This window comes from Zosterops lateralis (genome assembly GCF_965231275.1).
Source record: "Zosterops lateralis genome assembly, chromosome: 9".
Classification (NCBI taxonomy): domain Eukaryota; kingdom Metazoa; phylum Chordata; class Aves; order Passeriformes; family Zosteropidae; genus Zosterops; species Zosterops lateralis.
In genome coordinates this window covers 6,018,885-6,040,811 of record NC_139769.1, presented here as the reverse complement: position 1 = coordinate 6,040,811, position 21,927 = coordinate 6,018,885, and the positions used below count along the sequence as shown (strand labels likewise).

The following is a 21,927-nucleotide window of genomic DNA, read 5'->3' as shown; positions in this document are numbered from 1 at the left end:
GACCTGCAAGCAGCTTCTCCAAGCCCTGGGGACTTGCCTGTGAGCATAAAGTCACACACAGCACACAAAAATCAGCTGCTGGCTGGATCCCTCTGCACAGAAGAAATTGCCAGCCATCTGTACCACCTTATCAAGATTGTAAAGAAGAAGGATGTAAAGAATCTGCAGTGGGAGATAGCAACAAAAATGTCCAGGTATAAAACAGATATAAAAGAGAAAAATACTTCAGTGACAGATCAAAAGTAGTTTCACCCTGTAATCCAGAGACATGAAACAGCTTTTACACAAGTTAACCAGTTATCCCTAGAAATCAAGCTGTGACAGCACACATAAATCATATTCTGCTGAGACCCCAGCTAGACACCAAGCAGGCTAGCAAGTGCCAAGCTCCATCCCGCTACAGAGGACAAAAGCCTGGTCTAGAAAAGAGCAAATGGAAGAGAGGGAGGGGAAGCTGTACCAGCTCACTGTGTCTGAATATACAGAGGGTAGAAGGGATTAGAGAGAAAAGAAGCAGCTGAAGAACAAAGGAAAAATGGTCATGAAATAATTTTTTCCTTTCCAAGTACTAAGTCTGGAAGGCATGAAGTGCTAAGGAGAGGAGATGAGTGAGAGAAGACATGAAGGAGGATAATTTTGAATCAGAGTGGTCTTAAATGTAAAGGATGAAGCACATTGCCCATACCTGTCACTGAAGGGAGATGTCTGTGGATGAAGAACTCTCTAAAAATTACTTTGAGGCCACATTGCTTCAGGCATTAGAGCATTTTGCAAAGAAAGGGACACTTGATGTACATCCCACAGGCTGCAGCTTCACTGCAGAGATAAGAGCAGGGAAGAGCTGCTGCAAAACCGTGCATGGAAACCCACAGAGGTGCACCCTGCTAATTTGCATCAGAGATTGTTTTTTAATTATGATTTGTTGAATCGTATCCCAGATGAACACGCAGAGTCCTCCCCCTGGTGGCAAGTAAAAAAGCCATAGCAATGATTTTTTAGTCATGTCAAACTAAAGCTCTAAATAAAATTAGCATCAGAAGGAACTTTTTTTAATTTGATCAACTGGTAGAGCTGGGGGGGAAAAGGAATATTTTGCACAACACAAATCCTTTTTTAAGGCTTATACAGATTTACTTTGAGGCTGATATGACTTGAGAGTAGCTGCTGAGTTCAATTCCATTGTTAATTTATTAGACAATTTGCAAGAGAAGCAGAGAATGTAAGCCTAGAGAGTAACTATTAGCAGCTGAGCAGGGTAATTGCAATGTGCAATAATCTCATTAATTTCACTGAGTCCCAGTTGAATTTCACTTTTAGTACCCAGTTGAGTTTTGGTGCCTAAAATTCCTTAGACGGACCTAAGGCTGCTGAACAGTAAAAATGGATTCAGTAGACAAAATCTGGTTTATTGTATAAACAATTTTCCCCACCTAATGTCCTCAGATGGCTCTTCAAAAAGTACCTATAGAAAATGATCTTCATGTTTGTTATGGGAAGTTATGGCAAGTGTCTTTTGGACAGGAATTTTTTCTTGAGATGACTTACTTGCTGGCTGAGGGGAGAGCAGTAGGTGGTGTTTATTTTGGCTTTACTATGGCTTTCAACATTGTCTCCCAAAGCATCCCCATAGACAAACTGATGAAGTACAACCTAAATAAATGGGCAGTGAAATGGATGGAAAACTGGCAGAAGAGCTGGGTTGAAGGGGGCTCATCATTAGTGGAGTACCCTTGGTACTTTTTAACACCTAACTCTGAGCAAAGCTGGGGAGAGGAGCTGATATCCAGGTAACAGTGGTTGTGCTGCCACTGAGGACCTCAACAGGCAGCAGAAATGGGCAGAGAGGGCTGTCAGGAGGTTCAAGGAAAGGAAATCCAAAGTCTCTCAACTGGGGAGGAACAACCTGTGCATCAGTAGAGTCTGGAAATCTGTTTTGCTGCACAGGAGAACATGGGAATCGAGGTGGAGAAGCTGACCATGAGCCAGCAATGCACCCATGTGACAAAGAAGCCCACAGGATGCTGGGCTGCATTAGAGAAAGTGTCCCCAGAGGTCAAGAGGGGTGTTTTTACTCCCCTCTATTCTTCTCTTCAGTTCCAGTAAATAAATACATTGCCTTCAACAGTGTGGGTAGTGTAAGAACAGCTTAATTGTAATTGTGTGGAAAAAAAATTACGTATTTTAATTATAAAAAGGAGAAACCTTCAGTTTTGACAGTCAACATTAATAACCACTGCAACACAAACAAAAACAGATCCCCCCAGGTTTAAGAATGCAAAACTACACCCTTCACCACAAAACACTCTCTGCAGGCTTATGTTTAAAAAGGTTTAATTTTTTCACCCTGGTACAAAAATACAGTACAATGTGATGGCAAGGCATTAGCCAAAAACATTCAAATAAAAGGGGAAACCCCGTAAAGCTTCAACATAACCCACCCTCACTTGATGGAACAATCAAAAGGTGAGTGCATAAGGAAAAAGTTAAATTTCTGCCCAAAGGCAAATAAAGATGAATCACACAGTTTTACACAAAAAATACATTTGCAGAGCTGATAATTCACATGCTACTTGGACATTCATGAAATGTCTTCTTGGTATAGTGGCAGAATTCATGGTTTTGGATATCTAGAAAACAACTGGCCCAGGAACATGCCCCTGTGATGGGAATGCCCAGTAAAAACTATGGGATCACATAATACCAGTGAGAAAGGAGATTCAACCCTGATTAGTGTAAAAATGATGGCTACTTCTAGTTTTTCTCATCACATTGTTCTCAAATGGTGTTTTCCCTACACACCTCCCTTTTAACATCAAATATTACAGAGATGTGTTTGCACATTACCCAGTTGCAAAGAACCACCACAGTGCAAACTGCCAGGCAGAAAAACACTGTAACTGTTGTGTGTGTGTGTGTGTGAACTCCAAACAGGGTTTAACCTAACATTGTTGACAGGGGAATTACGTCCCTTCAGTGCATCTACATTCTTTGTCTGTTTAATCATTTCCTCTTAGTTCTGAAGTGATGAAAAGGTATCATTCAGTGTATTCATTATAGTTCATCTCCCAGGTGCTTTTGTTTGAAAGCATCACCTGTCAGCTTCTCCTGGGCCTCCTTCATCCCTTGGATAACTGAAAGATTACACAGAGATACCAATTATTAATCTCAGGGTGAAAACATCAAGGTGAACTGGTAATGAAAGTGTTTTAAAACAACACAGTTACAGAATGTAGATGTGCAGATTAATTTGTAAGAAAAAAACCAATCCTGCACCCTTTTCCCAACTATGTGTGTCTGGATCATGCAAATTCCATTAATTCTCAAGCCAGAACTGGAGACAAAATTAGGTCCCACAGAGTTTTAGTAGGCATTAAGGTGAATCATGATTCTGAATATGGTCCCTGAGGCATTAGAGAATCACTCACTCACACTGTATTTAAGCACTCACAGTTATACTTTAAAGTAAATCATTCCTCTCCACTGCCAAAGCTTCACCTCATTAAAAATGCACTTCAAATGCCTTGGCACATACCTTGATCAGCATTGGTATAGAAATACTTGTAGCTGGGGTTTCCTCTCTCATTTATGATTTCTGGATGGACTTTTCCACTGGGGTCTATGAAATAAGAAATCCAGCAGGAAATTTAGATGGAAACAGTAAGAACCCAGTGCTGTGAAAGGACACAACAGCTGTGGATGCCTTACCCATGAAAAGGATCCTGGGAATGTAACCTCCATCAGGACTAAAGGCTTCATCCTTTGGCTCTTCATCATCCTACCCAGCAAGGCAGGAGAGAGGAAAGATATCAGCAAGACATCTAACAAAACATGGTGCCTTTTACAGAAATAACTTATTGCCTTCACATTCCTTCTACTCTAAGCAATTTACATATTGAAGAGATGCTAAGTAACTGCAGTATCCTCAAAAGAAAGCAAGCTATTTTTACCTACCTAAATATCATTTGTGAAAATAATAACATTTTTTCTGGTCTGTCAATTTGTATTACCCACCCCACTCCAGTGTAGGAATGTTTGATTTGTACTGAGAGAATGAACATGGATTCCTTTCTTGTGGAAACTGATTCACACAAGGTACAAACTGTTAAAGAGACAATGGCATAGAGCCAGGTTTATAAACACAATTAAAACAACCAGACTGGAAAAAAAAGTCTTTTTAAAACAATGAGCTCTATCAATCAGTCCTGAATGCCTATTCAGGAGTGCAGGATTTAGGATGTACACAAAACAGGATACAACCAGTTGAGTCAGATTCCAAATGCTTCATTACTAGGCAGAACACGGACACAGAGCAGAAGGCAGCCTACCTCAAGGTTGACCATAACAAAATTATGGGCAAGTTCAGAGATCTCCTTGGATTCAGCAAACTTTGGCTTTAAAGCTAAAGAAAAAAAAAAGAGAGGTATGTAAATACAGTGGAAAATATTTCAGGTCTTCAGGTCAGTATCAAAATCTCCATTTCATCCCTCCCTCTGGAGAGGTGGCACTTTTCAATCAGCAGTGAGTAAATGGAATATATATATCCAATTATTCCAGCAGGCTCAGAACAGGAGGTACCTGAAGCAATTCTTGCTTGGCAGCCATGGGCTGAAGCCTGCCCAACAAACAGAGGTGGTTATATTTGATCCAATGCAGCAGAAGCAGAAATCCTGCTGCAAACCACCACTACCACTCAATCACCTTCCTTTAAGGCTTAGCCATACATCCACCTTGTTCGTTTGCTATGGACCTGCCATATTGTGCCACTCTCAATTTAATACAACTACCACTAGTTACGTTTTGGATGCAAAGTTCACATTTCTCATGGCTACATGATTTCTATACAAAGGTTCATTGGAAATTTCAGCAAGCTCTAGTACTCAGTGCACTCACCTTTGCAAGCTCCACACCAGGACTTGTGGATGATAACCATAAGAGGCAAACCACTACCAAAAAGAAGAAAAGAAAATTGTCAAAGAAATTCTATTACATATACAGTTTAACAGTCGAGCCTCCCTCAAAGGCTAAATGTAATGGGAAATAAGTCAGATATAAAGAGATTATGTGGTGCTCTCAGATTGTCTTGCAAAAAGTTTTCCCAATCTTAAAACATGTAATATAATAATTTATTACAGCTGCCAGCCAATAACTTCTTGTGTAGAGGAAGAGACCTTCTCTTATTAGTTTAAATTTCTCAGCTACACAACTGGTCATGCTTTTTTTTTCCCTGGATTACTGGAAATGGTTAATGACAGCAGCTGCTTGAGAGATCTCAGGATGGATTTTCATGGCTGCTTAAGGCAATCCAGTGGGTGACAATCTCTCCCCATTATAGCCCACACGTCTCAGTCACCTCCTGTGACTAAAGCCCTTCACTGAGCAACCAGCAAACCAAATAACCCAGCAAACCCTTTGGCTGCCTGCATGGCTTCCTACACATTTATATGCTGAAACTAATTGTGATGGATGTGTCCAGTACCAGGGCTAAGAAGCAGAGGGGTTCTGTGAGGAAACTGCAGCCTAAATAAAGTGTAACACAAAAAGACTGAATTATTTTTGATTTCACTCTTTCCAAATAATTCATTTTACCTTTACTAGCTATGCTACCCAGAGGTTAAGTTTCCATATAATAATGATATGGCTTCCAGAGCAGTAAAAACAGCCTAAAACTGAAGGAGAGGAAGGAATCTGGAGAGAACATCCTAAATGGATACTTCTTTCAGGATATGTCAAGCAAAGCAAACTGTAAGCTTTCTCTGACTGTAAACTCTGCACCATACTAGGGGGTAAAAATAAAGCCAAATTTTCATACACATAAATTATTAACACCTTTGCACACAACAACATTAATTACTAGCAGAACTGATACATGAGGGTTTTTTTAGCTGTAAGTTAGACAGGAAATCTCTACTCAGCCGTGTTCAGTAATGAACTTTAGAATGAGGTAAGGGTGGAAAGGAAACCATTAACATTTAAAATTGTAACAACACAAATCTGCCATCTATAATTAACCAGTATGTCATCAACTTTATATCTGTTTGCAGTAAGGAGCAAGAACACACATTTCTCTAGTAAAGCTTGCATTTTATCAGTGCCCTCTCCCTGATGATGAAAAACCACTTCTTTTCATTGTTTCTACAGAGAGTCCAAAATTATTTTGCTTCTTTTTTCAGGAGAGGCTGATTTAAGACTGTTTTTAAGATTGGTCTGATCATCAAGAATCAGTGATTCATGTTGAAAGGGTTCAATCACCTGGTGGTCAGTACTGCCACACACTTTTTAAACAGAAATTTTAAAACTAGATTTTAAATGGAAGTGTTCACATCCTTGAAATACCAACTCTTAGTCAGTGAAAACTCACAGAGGTTTGAGATAATTGATGTGTTTTCTCAGCTTTGTTCTCTTTGCTTTGACTGGTAAGATAAACTTGTTTACCTAAAAACATTTTTGGAGTCATTTCTCAGTTCTGCAGTACATAAAGCCCCTGAGGAGCTGATGTGTCAGACACACAGACACTGTAACTGAAGTAACCCTTCCTGCCCCACTTCACCACTCCGTCCCAGTGAACACTACGCTACACATAATATTAAAACCAAAATCCATAATTTATTAAAATGAAGCAGTCTCCAGAAAGTGAGAAGTTTATATGAGCTGTACCCAAAATTATTGGAAACTTGGTCACCCATTACAGCCAGTACAGACTTATGAGTTTCACACAGAACAGACACTGTCATTTTAGCTCATTTTTCTGACAGCACGCATTCTTAAACAATTTGTGGTTTTAAGGGTGTATGATGACCTTGCAGAAAAAAGACAGGCCCAAGTTAGTCCTGCAGGTAAATTAGGACTTTACTCCATTTAAGGCACACATTTTATTATTAGACCTGAAACAGAGAAGTTTGAGTTTGTTAAGGCAGCACCCTTTTGCAGTGTAGAGTTGAAAATCTCTCTTGGGCTCTCAGATTTTTTTTAAAACTGTCACACCCTAAAAATACAGCCTGTTCCAGTTCTGAACCTGAAGTCTCTTCTGCAGTTTGACATTATCTGGAGGCAGCTCTGGAAAAACAATCTTCTTATTCCAGGCAAACATATGCCAACGTGGAGGGAAAATCTTCCCCTATAGTCATCACCTTTTGCACTTTCACGTCACACTATTTGATTATTGTGATTTTTGTCTCCACAGGAGACTTCACTTGCTTGAGGATGCACCAGCAGCTCCCCTTTTGGCAAGATGCCAGTGGGGAGAACACAGGGGTGAGGAAGTGCTTCCCTAGAGATGCCCCCAGCAATGCAGCTGCCTCGGCTGCTGCAGGGACACGGCGCCAAACTTCTCAGAACTGCTGCTGCCAAGTGCTCCGATCCCCGAGAGGTGGGACCCAGGCGCTGCAGGCTCTGTGCCCGCTTCGAGCACTTCGGGGCCGGACCACCGCCGCTGCTGGGTGCCAGAGGCGACACTTCACTGGATGCTGCGGCTCAGGTACTGCAGGAACATGCTGGCCAGCTGGGGCAGGTTCTCATCGCTGGGCTGCATCTTGGTGTAGCTGATGAACTGCCTCCGCAGGCGGCTCAGCTCGGCCACGCTGACGGGCCGGCTCAGCACCAGCCCCTCGGCCACGCCGGGGACGCGGATGGTCTCCCCGGGCTGCGCCCCGCTCCTCTGGGCGGCCAGCACGGCGGCCAGCACGTCCTGGGTGACTCGGTCCAGCTGGTGCAGGAAGCCGCAGGACTGCAGCGGCTGCGAGCGGGTGGCGCGGTGCGGCGGCGGCGCGGAGCTCTCGAACAGCGCGGCGCGGATGGCGCCCAGCGGCAGCGGCTCCTCCCCGCTCACCGCGAACAGCGGCCGGTCCCAGCGGCAGCCCGGGTCGGGCTCCTCGAAGGGCGGCTCGTCGGGGCCGCCCCCGCCGCCGGCGCAGAGCAGGAGGCAGCGCGGCGTTCCCGCCTGCCGCGCCGCGCAGTACAGCTCGTAGCGGATGCTCCGCAGCTCGTTGCCCGCGTCCACGATCACCACGTCCCGCCGGCTCAGCCGCCGCTCCACCTCGGCCCGCAGCGCCGCCCGGCCGCCCTCCGCCTCGGTCACGACGTGCGCCGGCCGCTCCGGGCCGCCCAGCGCCTCCCGCAGCTCGGCCGCCCGCCGGCTCTTGCCGCTGCCCGGCCGCCCGCACAGCACCACCAGCGGCATCGCCCCGCCGGCGGCCCCCGACCCGGACGTGGAGCGACTCCTTCCGCCGGGCACGCCCGCCCACGGCCCGCCCCGGCCCCGCACCGCCCGCCCACGGCTCGCCCTGGCCCCGCACGGCCCGCCCCCGGCCCGCCCCGGCCCCGCACCGCCCGCCCCGTGCAGCCCCCGGCGCTCCTCTGCCCACGGGCCTGGCACGGCTCCGGTACCGCCCTGCGAGGCGTCCCGCTCAAAAACGCCACCGCAGCGGTGCCTGGAGCGAAGGGACCGCGCCCTCGCCCGCTGGGAGCTTAAAACAGAGCAGTCCCCAGCGTCCCACGACATTGTGCAGTTTTAAATTGTCCCACGACATTGTGCAGAATTAAATTTTGAAGGTTTGAAACTTCCTAGAGCACTGGCTCTGGGGCATCGCACTTGATGCATTCCAGATAATTTTGTGTAGTTTTTCATCTCCTGATTTATGGTCAGATTTAGGGAAAAGAGAAAGTACTTTTTAGGTTTATATTTTCTTTGCTACTAGGAGTTTCTCCCAGTCCTTCAATTCGATAACACTCAAATGCTGCCGAGTTCCTCACCCCTGCACTCAAATCAGCGAGCAGATCTGTGCATCAGCAATGACAGGAGAGAGTGTGGTTCACACCCATCCCTGCCCTTGCTGCAGGGTCTTTTTGAGCAGGAACACTAATCCTGCCCAAACCTGAGAGCTCACACCTTGCCATCCCTCCCGCCCTCCTCTGTCTCATTTTAAAGCTTCCTCTGCTGCATTGCAAAGCAATGCTACAATTATAACTGTAAACACTGAAATAATTTTTTTTTCCTTTTCTCTTTTTTCCCCTCACAAAATGCTAAAGTATCAAGTTATAAAAACTTGTAAGACTCCTGAAGTGTACCATCTGGGTTAATTCAGTGTCTGCACCGGAGTGTAGAACTTGCCAGATGGATCAGTTTGAGAGCAGAGCTAAATTAAACAGCAAACCTGGAAGGCATGAGCAATTTCTGCTCATGTCAGCATTGTCAGAACTAGGTTATAAAGTTAAAATACAAGTAGAATTTATAAGCATGCCATTCTCCTTCTTGCATTTTCACAAGAAGCAGAAGAAATTCTGAGAGGGGGGAAAAAAAGGCCAAGTTGTCATTTTTCATAGAGAGTGTTCTTTTTAGCATTTAAGCTTAGCCCAAACCAGATTCTATCAGTTCAACACAGTTTTAAACTTCCAGATTTTTGCTGCAGATGGAAACAAAATGCCTCATGCTGAGACCTCATCTATACAGGCACAGGGAGTTTTAGGGAAGCTCTTAGCACTGCTGAGTTTAAGGGCATTGAGCACCACTTACACTTCCCTTTGTGTATTTGAGAACCATCTCCTTCTTTACTGTGATAAATAATTATTTTCTTGTTTCAAAGACATGCTAGGGCTTCAATCATTTAATTAGACTGCAGTGATTAAACCTAGGTGGTGCCTTAGCAAAGCTAACAAAATTTCTGTATTTTCTCTCCAATAAGCTATAGGGATCTGAAGAATCTCCTAAACCACCCTAATTTTTGTTAATAGAGATTCTTTTCTGTGGTTTAATTTAGGGCTGAAAAAGAACCTTTGTGAATGCTTCTGAAGACATATTTCTGTATTAAAAAAACTTATAAACATACCTGGCTGCTGCCTCTTTCTTCCCATCTTCCAGTGTTCTCCAATGAATATGATCTCCAAAACCTGCCAGAGAGAAGGGTTTGTGAATGCTGCATAATTTAACATGTCAGCTAACAGAGGAAAACAGCCCAACCCTCGGGAGTATCTTCAACTGGTTTTATATTCTTTTTTTAAAGCCAACTATAGCCCCACTTCTGGAAAGACTTCTGCAAATACTTACAGCCCACACAGTTGTGTGAGGAATCCCATTGAAATTAATTAACAGGAACATACCATGCTCATTAATATTTCTATAGATGTATGTAAATGACACTAAAATCCCCCAAACAGATATTAAAATTGAAGTGCCTTCTGATTATTCTCCACTCTTTTTCAATCTGTGAACATTTATTATTTGATGAATGACAAATTAAACATGTCAGCATTTGGCTTCCTAAATCCCACTGAAGGTGAACTAAACTGAAACTTAAAAATTTCTAGGCCAACATACGATCATTAATTGCTCTAAAGTTATTATGCTAAGTATTCCTGCTGATGATAATATCAGGGAAGAGCAAGAACACCATTACACAGATTTCTGAGTGTTACAGTGACTTTAGAAGCAGGAAATATTTTATCTGACATCAGATAACAAGTCTTGTTGTGTCAATTGACATAAGAGTGAGTCAGTGTGTGTTTAACAGCTGCAAAGCACCGACTGCCAGGGTTGGGGTTTTTTAGTTTAACACATCACACGGCCAAAAGCCACCTGGAGAGCTTAGATGAAGCAGATCCAGGAGGAACTCTCTTGGAACACTTCCTCAGAGGTCTTGGTTCCAGTAATTAACAATTACTGTTCTGGATGGCCAAACATGAGCCTCAGCTTGCCCCTTCCCATCCCTAAGGGTTCGGATTAGTCAGGAACTTGCCATGCTCAAGAGGGGAGCAGATTTTGGGAGCTACACAGAGCTCAGGAGCCACAGACTGCCCAGTGCTGACAGGGGGAAAGTGGACATTGTCTCCAGCAGACAACTACAGCGAAGAAGCTGGAGAAAGCCTAAAACAGCATCAGCAGGTCTCTGGGAGACCTCAGTTCATCCGGGCGGGGAGGACAGTGGCAGTGTTTGTTTTACCTGATCCTCTCTGCTGATAGGAGCAACTGATATGAACATTAAGTGATGCAACACATCAAACAGAGCTCGCAGGAGGGAGGGGAAACCTGGTCCCTGTTCCCTCCCGCCCCCAGAGCAGCTGCCGAGGCAGCCCCGGACACGGGAATACGTTTGTACAAGTCCAACATCCCGGAGCAAAACCCGGCTGGATCAGTTTACCCTGAATATTGACGCCTCAGCTATTTCAGTCAAAAGCCAATAGGTCACACCAGAGAAAACCTTCTATTGTTCTAGCTGGGAAACACTTTTCAAAAGCTTTTTTCCGATATTTAACACAAACCCCGCTTTGCGGTGAGCTCCGGTGTGCTTTTAAAAGCATTGCCCAACACATTACAGAGTGTATCTTTTGAATGAAAGTCACCTGGGGAATTAAAGGGTGAGCGGCTGGCTGGGATCCACACCACAGCTTTGCTGCCATTGATCAAATTGGTTACAGCCAGCCCTGAGGAGGAGATTTACCTGCACGGCACCGGGGGTGAGGCTCAGGCTGAGCCGGGCCATTAGACACGGTAATTAATTAATTAATTACACCGGGAGCCCGGGAAAGCCCAGAGCAGGGTGAGCAGCGGTCACGAAAGGCAAGGGAAGGCGAGGGCGGGGAGAAGGGCCATTCATCGCCTGCCAGGACCCGGCGGAGCTGGGCGGGATCGGGCGGGGGCTGCTCCCTCAGGAGCCCCTCAGAAAGGCTTCAGCCAGAGCCGGACCGCGGCTGAGACCCCCCAGAGCCCCCCGGACCCCGAACCTGCGCCCTCTGCCCCCGCCCCCGGGCTGAGGGGACCGGACCCGCCCCCAGCGGGGACACAAGTTGGGGAAAGCCCGAAGAAAGCGTTTGTCTGACCCTTTCCGAGCCCTCCCGCGGCGGAGGCGGCGCAGGCCGCCAGCACCAGGCACAGGCAGAGGACGGAGGCGGCCGCAGGCTGAGCCTTCATGGTGTGGGCGCGAGTGGCGGCGGCACCGGGGACGGTCCCGGACCTCCGGTCAGGACAGAACCCGCTTAGATGGATTTTTTTTTTTTTTTTTTCCCGTTTTTTAAAGCCCAGGAAGTGATGTGTGGCGGATGTGGGCGGTGCGCCGCCCTCACGGCCCGGCCCGGGGCTGCCGGCGGGAACGTGTGGGGGGCTCGGGAGGAGCTCGTCTCCTCATCCCCTCATCTCTTCATCACCTCATCATTTCCTCACAGGGTGCGGAGCCCCCGGCACAGGGGCCGTCGCACCGGGCCCCGAGCCCTGGTTACTCCCCCTGGGCAAACCGCAGCCTTATCCCGGCGGGAGCAGCAGCAGTGCGAGGGGGGTGGTTCCGGATTTATTTTCTCCTTCCCAAATAAACTCTTTTGTCGCGCTGCTCTCCTGAGTTGCCCAGCTGTCGGGAAGGCATAACCAAGCGCAGCGTGTGAGGGAGGGTTCACTAAAGGGGAGGGAGCGAGTGGTGACGGGTTTGGAAGCGCCGCGTCTCGGGTTTGGGTCACAGGGCACCGCTCCCTGCCCTGGGGCCCCGGCGGCTTCTGCTCCCTGGACACTACAACTCCCAGGAGCCCTTGCGCGCCCCGCCCCGCCTCTATGTTAATGAGTGGGCGGGTGCGCCAATCGCCCGGCGGGTTTGCGCCGTCACGTGGCGTGGCGCTTCCTTTCTCTGTGCGCCTCTCTTTCCTTCCTCGGCCGCCATCTTGTTCTCGCCGCGTGTTGGCAGCGGGGGCTCCGCCGCGCTCAGGTGAGGGGCCCGCGGTTCCCGTGTCCTGGTGTCTCCGTGTCCCGGTATCGTCGCATCCCCGCCGGCCTGAGCCGGGCGGGGCGCCGCGGCAGCTTGATCCTATCCCCTTGGGCTGTGCTGGGCCGTTCCCCGAGGAGAGGCCGAGCCAGCGACCCCCTTGTGCGGGGGCTGCCGTGGCTGGCGAGGCCGCGGCTGTCCCGGGGGGCCGCGGTTACACGGGCCTGGAGGGATGAGCCGTGTTCCCCTCCCGCTCCCCGTGCCCTGGGGTGCCCGCCGAGCCGCCCTGAGCCCCTTCTCCGCCGCCCCGCGGGGTCTCTCCGTGCTCCCATCCCCGCCTCGCTCCCGCTCTCCTCCCGGCCGCTCCCGGCACAAAGCCCAGACTCCCCCGTCGTGCCGGGGATCGCTGGGGACTCGTGGGGCAGAGAACAGAGACTCATTGCTTTTGCTGGAAGGCTTGAGATGTTTTTTCACCCATTGTGGGTTTTCGGGGCTTTCAGCATTTAAATGTCCTGCCTATCCCGTGGGAGAAGCACTGGACTAACTTCCCAGTCGCTTTATGGGATGAAGAGCGACCAGAAGTTCATGTAGCAAATACGTCCATACACGAACTTCACAGAGTTTGGATCTCGCTTATTAGCCATAAGGATCATAGATTCATTATATGACTGCTGTTCTAGGTAATTTAATGATGAATCTGGGCCCTCGTGAAGACCGGGGTGTTTTCCTAGACCCAGTTGTCGTGTATGTGCTGGTTCGGGTCTGGTTGGAGTCAGTAATTCAGCTAAATACTTCCAGCAGTGAACTGGCACCCTGAAAATGAGTACCTCGGCCTGATGCAGAGTGAAATGTCCTGTCCTGTTGCCTCATTGTGGCACAGACACTTCAGCTAAATGCAGGTCCTTCCTGCTGCAGGACCACTGTGGATTGCTTAGGTGTGGCTTTAAAGCTCTGTTTATGTGTGTTTGTTTGACACGCTGTTTTAAGTGATGTTCTAAAAGCTTGAAAAACCCACTGCAATTGTAAGACTACTCTTAAAATGGACTGTGACTTTTTTTTTTGTTATTGTTTTGATGGTTAAGTTGAACTTGTTCTTGCTCTTTTAGACCTAGCACTATGAACCAAGAAAAACTGGCCAAGCTTCAAGCGCAGGTCCGAATAGGAGGAAAGGTAAGAAAACCACCAGAGGTGCTTTTGAAAACATAGGCTGAAGCTCACAGAAAGGGGAAAAAATTATTCTCAGGCTTGACCAATGCAGGTTTTGTGTGATCTGGCCTATAGTGCAGCTACCTGAAATGCAAGTTCCTTTCAGTTCACAGCTGCTGGATGAGCAGTTTCCAGTGTGCCAGCGTTGTCTTAATTCAATGGCTTGTTGTGACCTGTGAAAGCTCCAGCTAAGCTCACCTGTTGGGTGTTGCAGTTCTGGTCTCCCTGTTGGGGATTTTCTTCTTTGTGCCTGCTCCAGGCACTGAGGCACTGGCTGTGCACTGAGCTGTTCCTTCCCTCTGAGCTAGTGGGTAATTATGGTTAATATGACCAATAAAAGGGCATGTAGTTTGTTCAGTGTGGGTGCTCATCCTCTGTCAGAGGGATGATTGCACAGAGTTTGCAAAGCAGGAATTCCAAAATTGCTGTCTGTGGAACACTGAAAGTGTTAATGACTTGGTTGCCAGAATGGGACCATTTAAATCACTGCATGTGTGCTTTGTTTTGGAAAAAATATCTTGGGGAAACTTTGTTATGTATTACTTAATATTAAGTAGTGTTTCTAGAGTCTGGTTTAGTGGAAGGGAAAATATGCTGCTGTTTGGTATTTCTTTGGTCTTTTATGTTTAAGAAAAAACTTAAAATTTGGAATGATGGCCAAAGCTGTAGGTAAAGGGAAATAAGTTGAGAAGCATTTTTATCTACAGAAGTGTCTCATAACTTGGAGGATGTTGCTCACACTGTGGCCTGACTTTTGCAATTAGTGTTGAGAGATTTTTGAGCAGAGCTGACTGTTGTCTCTTGACTCTTCCCAGGGAACAGCTCGCAGAAAGAAGAAGGTGGTGCACAGAACAGCTACTGCAGATGACAAAAAACTTCAGAGTTCCCTCAAAAAACTGGCAGTAAATAACATTGCTGGCATTGAAGAGGTATAGTGAAAAATAAGTGTTTCCTGTTTGAAATTAAATTCACTCTACTGTTTTGGTGGTGGTATGGTGAGGTTTGCTTTTGGTTTTGACAACAGTTTTATCTTCCAAGGAAAACCATAGATATCTGGTTATTGAGAGGTAAAGTTGTTTGGTCTATTGTCTCATTGGCATGAATATGTGTGTACCTGGAGAAGGAAAGGTGAAGGTTCTGCTGGTCAGGCAGTGTGTGGTGGAGGTAGCAAGCTCTCTGTGTATGTCTTGCATTCATTGCAGAACAAAACTTCTCTTCATTCTTGACTTTTGTGAGGTTGATTACCTGCTCTAAAGAGAAGAGCAGTAAATATACATGAACTGTGCAGGCACATCTAGAGCAAGGGTGGTGCAGAATATGAAGAAAAATTTAGAAACACCTTGAGTCTGTATTATCAAAATTAGGACCTTTTACTACACAAAAAATGCTGGAATTGTTTGCAGTAGTTGCAGGAGATGTCTTTTAAAAGACTGCAGAGACTCTACAGAAGCAGCTCCTGTGTTAATATAAGTGGGAATGTGAAGGTTTCAGATGCTCCTTGAATACCTTTAATTTACATGTATTAATAAAACATGTTTTCCATAACAGTGTAGAGTGTGACCCTCATACATGGGAGAGGAGGAGGTTCCTCCATCATGAGCTCAGTGTAGCAGTAATTCTTGAACTACTTGGTTAAAGAAGTGCAATATTTAATCTGTGATTAATTAATTGAAGCAGGATTGCAAGGTGCATGCAGAAGTCACTAAATGCCTTCCTCCCTTCCAAAGGCAAATGCAGATTTGGTTTGATTTGCCTGTAAGTTTTCAGACCAGGTACAGAAACAGTTCAGTTTGTCTGTTTCCTTAAGCTTAACACAAATCTGCAGAGCTATATGACCTAAAGGAAGACATGGTTCTTCTTAGTGTATATTCAGGGGTTTTTTTTTTCTGCACAGAATCTTTATTCAGACACAGTTATTAAGGATTTTAAATATCTCAGTGTGTAGGAAGATGATGCAAAATGTTTCTACCTTGATAGCAAGCGACATAATTGTGGAATGTTTTATTCAAGTGAACGCAAGTTGACCTTGGTGAGCTTCGTGCAGATAGAAGGGTAATGTTGAGTCAAGCATGAGTAACACATTTGTGTCATTTTGAAAGAGGCTTTTAAGTAACAGGATGCCTGTGCTTGAAGCCTTCACCATTTCCCCATGGGCAAAGGACAGGACATTGCTTAGTTTTGCAAGAAAGCAACACACCTGGATTTCCTATTCAGAATATATTTGGAAGTCTTGCTGCTGTGGGAAGATTGAGATGTGTCTGTATTTTAAATCTGGTCTATAGTTCTGAATCCCTCTTTTCTCTCTGTAATTTAAAAAACATTGCTTAATAATTTTTTCACATAAGTTTAATACTACTTTTATGTTGGATGGGTAGAACTCTCTTCCTACAGTCAGACATAATTATTTTTTGCATAATAGTTTAGCCATGCCCAAAGAAAAAGCTTTTCAACTTTCTAAAGCAGGCCACTACCCTGGCTGTAAAATAGAATTCTTGGTGATTCAGAAGGGTAGGGAAGAGGAAGAGAGCAGGATCACTGTGTGGTGTCCTTAAGAGCCCTTGTGGAATTATTGAGAAAGGTATTGGAAGTCTGTTCTAGTGCAGTTGGTACATAATCCTCCAGTGCTGTGTGTGCATCTCTGCCTTAAGCCATTGTGAGTCCTGTGCCTTTGTCAGCTGGGCAGAAGCAGGAATATTTTCCTGGTAGGTGACTCAGGTACCTGTCAAAGGCAGTGGCTTAACCTGATGTATAAGGTGCTGCTGTTGGAGCTTTTAATTGAGATGGTGTTAATTCCAGGTGCTTTTATCATGGCTGTATTATCCTTTAGCAGGAGTGCTAGTTCTGTAATTTTTAATATTTCAAATCTAGATTCTGGTTGTTATGCTTGTGTACCAAGATGCTGCAACACTTTGGTAAATGTTATTAATATATTTAAACAGGTGAACATGATAAAAGACGATGGAACAGTTATTCACTTCAACAACCCCAAGGTTCAAGCTTCCCTCTCTGCCAACACTTTTGCAATTACTGGTCATGCAGAGGCTAAACCAATCACAGAAATGCTTCCAGGCATCTTAAGCCAGCTTGGTGCTGACAGCTTAACAAGTCTCAGGAAGTTAGCTGAACAATTCCCAAGACAAGGTAGGTCTTTTTGGAATCTTGCACAGCTGACTTAAAGGAACGTATGAAGTACTAAAAGTTTTAACCCAAATTTAACAACAGCATATGTGACTTAAAAAGTCAGTAGTGTGTGTGTAGGCTTTTATTTATTGGTCACTGTTGTGGAAGTAGAGGGTGGGGAAAAAACTTTATTTTTATCTTTGTTGATTCAAGATTACATAGGCAGGCCCTGATTTAAAAGAAATAGGTAAGTGGAGCGCTGTGATAGCAGGTGTGTGTGGCAGAATGCTGAGAGAAAGGAAATTCATGGTTTTACTTGGAAAAACTCAACCAGTTCTTTTTGTCAAGGAATCTATTCTGTTTTCTTTGTTCATACAAAACATATTTCTATTGCAGTTATAGAATAAGAACTATGTTCTTCTGCTCTACAATTGGCTTTGGAATTCAACCAAGACTTCAAAAAACTAGTTAAAAATCAAAGTTTTAATGGAAAACTAAAAAAAAACAAATCACAGTTACGCATGTGATTCATTATTTTCTATTAATTTTAAACCCTTGGGAGCATGAGTGGAGAGGTGTATGTGGTATAACTATTACTGTAATTTTACAGTTGAAGATCAGGTGCAGTTCCAGTTTAGACTGTTATGGCCATTAAGTTGACTGCAGTTGGATGTGTTGCAGTTGTCTGTGTTTGGAATGGAATATACATCACTGTTCTATTTTTTTCAACAAATAGTTAGTCATTTTAAATCTGTTAAAATTTCTCCAACATTCACATTCAGAGTTTTAAGTGAAAGTAACGGGTTTGTTTTTCTTCTTTAGTTATGTGTAAAATTTTAAACCTTCTAAAATTTTAGAGAGATGATAATCACAGGCATATTTGAATCATATATGTTGGTCACTGGTGGGGGCCATATTGTTGTTGCATTGAAATTTGCGACTTCACTTAGAAGATTGAGTCGTGCTGGGGATTCTCTGTATCATTTGATTTTTGGAAACACTTTATGAATACCCCTTAGCATCTGAAAATGGGTCTGCTAATGCTCTGCTGTCAGAATGTCCCCAAGGACACTTTTTAGTCTTGGTGTTAACTCTCAGTGCTGGTCATTTGTGTGTTTGTCTCTACTGGGGATTGGGGAAGTGTTTGCTTTTTTCACATGTGTGGTTTTTATTTTGTTGTGTGAGTGTCCCTGATTCTGTATCATGAGAACTCAGCACCAAACTTCTTTTTATAGTGTTGGATAGTAAAGCACCAAAATCTGAAGATATTGATGAAGAAGATGACGATGTCCCAGGTAGGCACATACACACTTTTATGTCCACTCAATATTTATATATTTTGATTAATTCATTTAAATATGTGTCTTTTGATGTCATTATACTCCTCACTTGATAAGGGAGGCTTCTTATATAGGACAGCATTAAAATACAACTTGGGATTCCAGCTTTTGAAAAAGGAATCACCTTGTAATTATTGAGTGAAAGTAGGTTAAAATTATTTCAGTGAGGTCAAACAGGTATCTAAATATCCAAACAGAGGTTTAGGACTGCAGAGTGACATAATTGGCATAGTTATCAGGTTGTTTATATATCAGGATCTGAAGGGGAATTTTTATTTCTGTAGCAGAAGAAAAAAGGCTTATGTCAGTGTTTGAAAGTAAATATGATAAGTTCTTTATTTGTCAGTGAATAACTGTTTTATCAATAACCACATTCCACTGTATCCTTTGGGATGGTGTGTTAACTAAAACAACACGTGTGGACCAGAGATTCAATTCCTTGTGCCTTGGCAATGGTTTATTTCTTTGTGACCTTGCAGAAAACTCAATTCTCTAAAATGCCAGGCATTTGAAGAATGCTGATGCTCAAAACTCAACTGCAGCTAGTAGAGCACCTTGGAAAATCAGCTCTTAATCACTTAGAGTTTTCACTGTTGGGGTGTTTCTGCATTTCTAGTTCTTTGTGTACATTTAAACAAACAATATTTTCTAAAGCCCTTTGAAATCTGCCCATAAAGAGATGGTTTCCCTAAGTGTAATTAAGTACTACTTAACCTTTCCTGTAATTAGATGCATTTTCATTAAACTTACAAAGATAATCTTACTAGGCATTACTGTATTAAATATCTTCATCTTTTTCAGATCTCGTAGAAAATTTTGATGAAGCATCAAAGAATGAAGCTAACTAAAACATTAATAGTTCTGGAAGCTGGCATGGACTAGATTTAAGAAATCAGCTATGTGGTTCCAAAGTTTTAAAGAAACAGAGAACATCATCTGTTAATAGTTCAGTAATATAAATATTTTGTATTTTTATGATGCTGTTTGTTCAGCATTTTCTGTCAGTTGATTTTGCATTTTGCACTTACTCCCAGGATCTACTCTTTTGGTCAAAAAGAAATGTTAGTGCAGTTTGAGGGGTGTGTGTATGTGTGTGGGTGTACGTATAGTGGAGAACAAATTGGAGAACACGTATTTAACCATTTACCCTTTTCCTTTGGAAGTAGAAATAAAATGAATCTTCAGCATTGTTACTTTGATTATCAACAAATAATGCACAGAGGGAGTTAAGATTAACATTTTGTCCACGTTTTGTGACCTGAAGGCATTAGACCATTTAAACTTGGGGTTAATTTGCTATAACTATTGTATTTGCAGGTGTGTTTCTCAGTGTATGCATATTTGTTATCAACCTTGTGTTGATCCCAGGTTTTAGGGGAGATGAGCTGTTTTAGCAGCTTGTTTGGCGTAGTAATTTTTTTAAAAGTTGATCTCATCAAAGTGTGCTTTCTTTCCCTTTTTCCAAATTCAATTTGGTGGTGGTTTTGGCTTTTTTGGGGGGATTTTGTTTGATGGGTTTTTTTATTTTGTTTTGGTTTGTTTTTGGTTTTTTTTGGTTTGGTTTTTTTTTTGGTTTGGTTTTTGTTTTGGTTTTGGATTTTTTTTGCCTCTAAAGTTTTAAAGTTTTGATACAAGCTGATATTTGACTCCTTCCATGTAGGCTTAGCAGTATGTTCTCCTGTTGGTTACTAAAGTATTTCCCAGTCAAAAGAAAAAAAACCTTGGTTCTCTACTGTCAAGTCACTTCCTAAGCTTGGAGGTCTGGTTGGTAACAGTCCAGTGCACCAGTTTTGCACAGTAACAGGTTTTTGCTTGAATAACTTCAAGCTGTTCTCTTGGCATGACTGCATTAACTAGCAGCTGATGGTCCACTCTCATTCTTAGGGCACTAGGAACTAAATGCACAGTGTGAGCAATGTTTAGGGTGGGAGGAAAGAGTTGTTGACACTTTGCCTTGCTTCCTGCTGGGCAGTCTGTGCAGTGACTAGCTCTAAAGGGATTTTTTTTTTTTTTGCCTGTAACTTACCTTGGCCTATAACCTACCTCTAGGTTTGGTGTCATCTATGTAGTAGCTTCTTACAAAACACAAATGCTCCTCAGGCATAAGGAGGACATTGGGAGGTACTGTTGGTACAGTGCAGTATTTATGACCTTTCTTTAAAATGCTTAATGTGAAGCCGTTTTCTCAGAGGCTCTTTCAAGGTTCTTGATGTAATGTGCATTACAGTATAGTTAGACATCATTGTAACCTCTGTCAAGGGCAGCTGTGGCTTACAAAAGCCACTTTTGGTTTTTTTTTCTCTACATCTGTCACTTAACTATGGCTTAATTGGAACATATCAGCTTTTGGTGTAGGTTCATATGCTAGAGAACTGTAATAGTACAAGCAAACAGTCCATGAGTTCTGGAGACTTCATGAACCCACAGAAGTAGAGCTGTAGTGGTTCGTCAGCTGAACTCCTCGGTTCATTTTCTAGGCTTTGTTCAGTTTTTCCTGTTATATTTTATATACTACGTGGATCTTACTACAAAATAAAATAACAGTACAAAAGAGGAAATGCTCCCTCCTGTGTGTTGTCTGCTCCTCCTACCAGCAGTGGCTGAGGAAAGCAGGTGGATGCAGCAGCTGTTTGAGACAGCACTGCATTCTTGGTGACAGTGACCAAGGAAGACATGCAGGGCTAGGGAGGGTCCTGTTAGAGCTCTAGGATTTCACACTCCCTACACTCACTCCTATTTTCTCTCTGGTATTGAATGAAACTTTCATTTGTTGTATGGCTGATCAGCTGCAGATGATTTGTTCTGTTTATGAGGAGGAGATGTCTCCACAAATGTGAGCTCAGGCACATGGAATGACCTTCTGCTGTCTCTGTGAGCCCAGGGAGCAAAGGAAGGACACGAGGCCACAGGTATTTGCAGCCTTCCTCCATTTGCTTGAGAGGCACAAGTGAAGAACCTTTCCAAGTACCAACTGCATGGAGTTGATATATGGGACATCCCCTTCCTAAATACTAATCAAATTCTGAAAATTCCTGCTTGTTCCTTCTGATGTAGGAAGTATGTCAAAAGTAATTCTGTGAGGGACTAAAAGTAAGCCTTGGAAACAATGATTCCGTAAGTTTATATAGCTGAACTTTGATTCCTACAAAATACTGATTTAGTTTTTGCTCTTGAATTTACATGTTAAACCCTCAAATTTTTCCTATGTTGACAACCAGTAAACCAACTAACTATGCTAGCTTATGTAGTTATATTATCTTCAGTTTTTTCACTGTCTCTGGAAACAGTCAACCACTTATGATTTGCTGCTGGAAATACTAGAGCTTATCAATCATTAAACTGATTTTGATTAAAGTAGCCCATCGAGGCTGTTGTGGGAAAAGATCATTTTCTTTTGTATTTATTCATGGTATAACACAAACACTGTATATGCTGATGGAAATGCAAGGTTACTAAAAATAGTTTTGGGGAGCGTTGGTAAATAAAAACTCCCCTCATGAAGGTGAACATTAAGTTTTTTGCTTGGCTTTAAGCATGATAACCACAATATTTCTGAAGCCCTTGTGCTTGCTTGCTCACTACTTAAC

The 21,927-nt window shown here is 43.9% G+C and overlaps 3 protein-coding genes across 3 annotated transcripts; 1 reads left to right on the top strand and 2 right to left on the bottom strand.

Moving 5' to 3' along the window:
- Window positions 1-2,314: 2,314 nt before the first annotated feature.
- On the bottom strand, window positions 2,315-12,165 carry TXNDC12 (thioredoxin domain containing 12). Its single transcript, XM_083867913.1, has 7 exons — window positions 11,809-12,165; window positions 9,822-9,882; window positions 4,891-4,943; window positions 4,326-4,399; window positions 3,706-3,775; window positions 3,533-3,616; window positions 2,315-3,131 (listed from the first exon to the last, which is right to left on the bottom strand). Exons 1-7 carry the CDS (start codon window positions 11,897-11,899, stop codon window positions 3,052-3,054), a joined length of 513 nt encoding a protein of 170 aa, XP_083724039.1. The 5' UTR covers window positions 11,900-12,165; the 3' UTR covers window positions 2,315-3,051.
- On the bottom strand, window positions 4,950-8,176 carry KTI12 (KTI12 chromatin associated homolog; the record flags this gene model as incomplete). The annotated part of the gene is made up of 1 exon (XM_083867912.1): window positions 4,950-8,176. The coding sequence occupies one exon, from the start codon at window positions 8,174-8,176 to the stop codon at window positions 7,454-7,456; it is 723 nt and encodes a 240-aa protein (XP_083724038.1). The 3' UTR covers window positions 4,950-7,453.
- Window positions 12,166-12,532: 367 nt separating the features above from the next.
- Window positions 12,533-19,533, top strand: BTF3L4 (basic transcription factor 3 like 4; the record flags this gene model as incomplete). The annotated part of the gene is given in 7 exon segments (XM_083867586.1): window positions 12,533-12,551; window positions 12,554-12,677; window positions 13,781-13,844; window positions 14,696-14,809; window positions 16,820-17,021; window positions 18,236-18,295; window positions 19,142-19,533. Coding segments are annotated over 7 exon segments (630 nt in total). The 3' UTR covers window positions 19,189-19,533.
- Window positions 19,534-21,927: the final 2,394 nt, after the last annotated feature.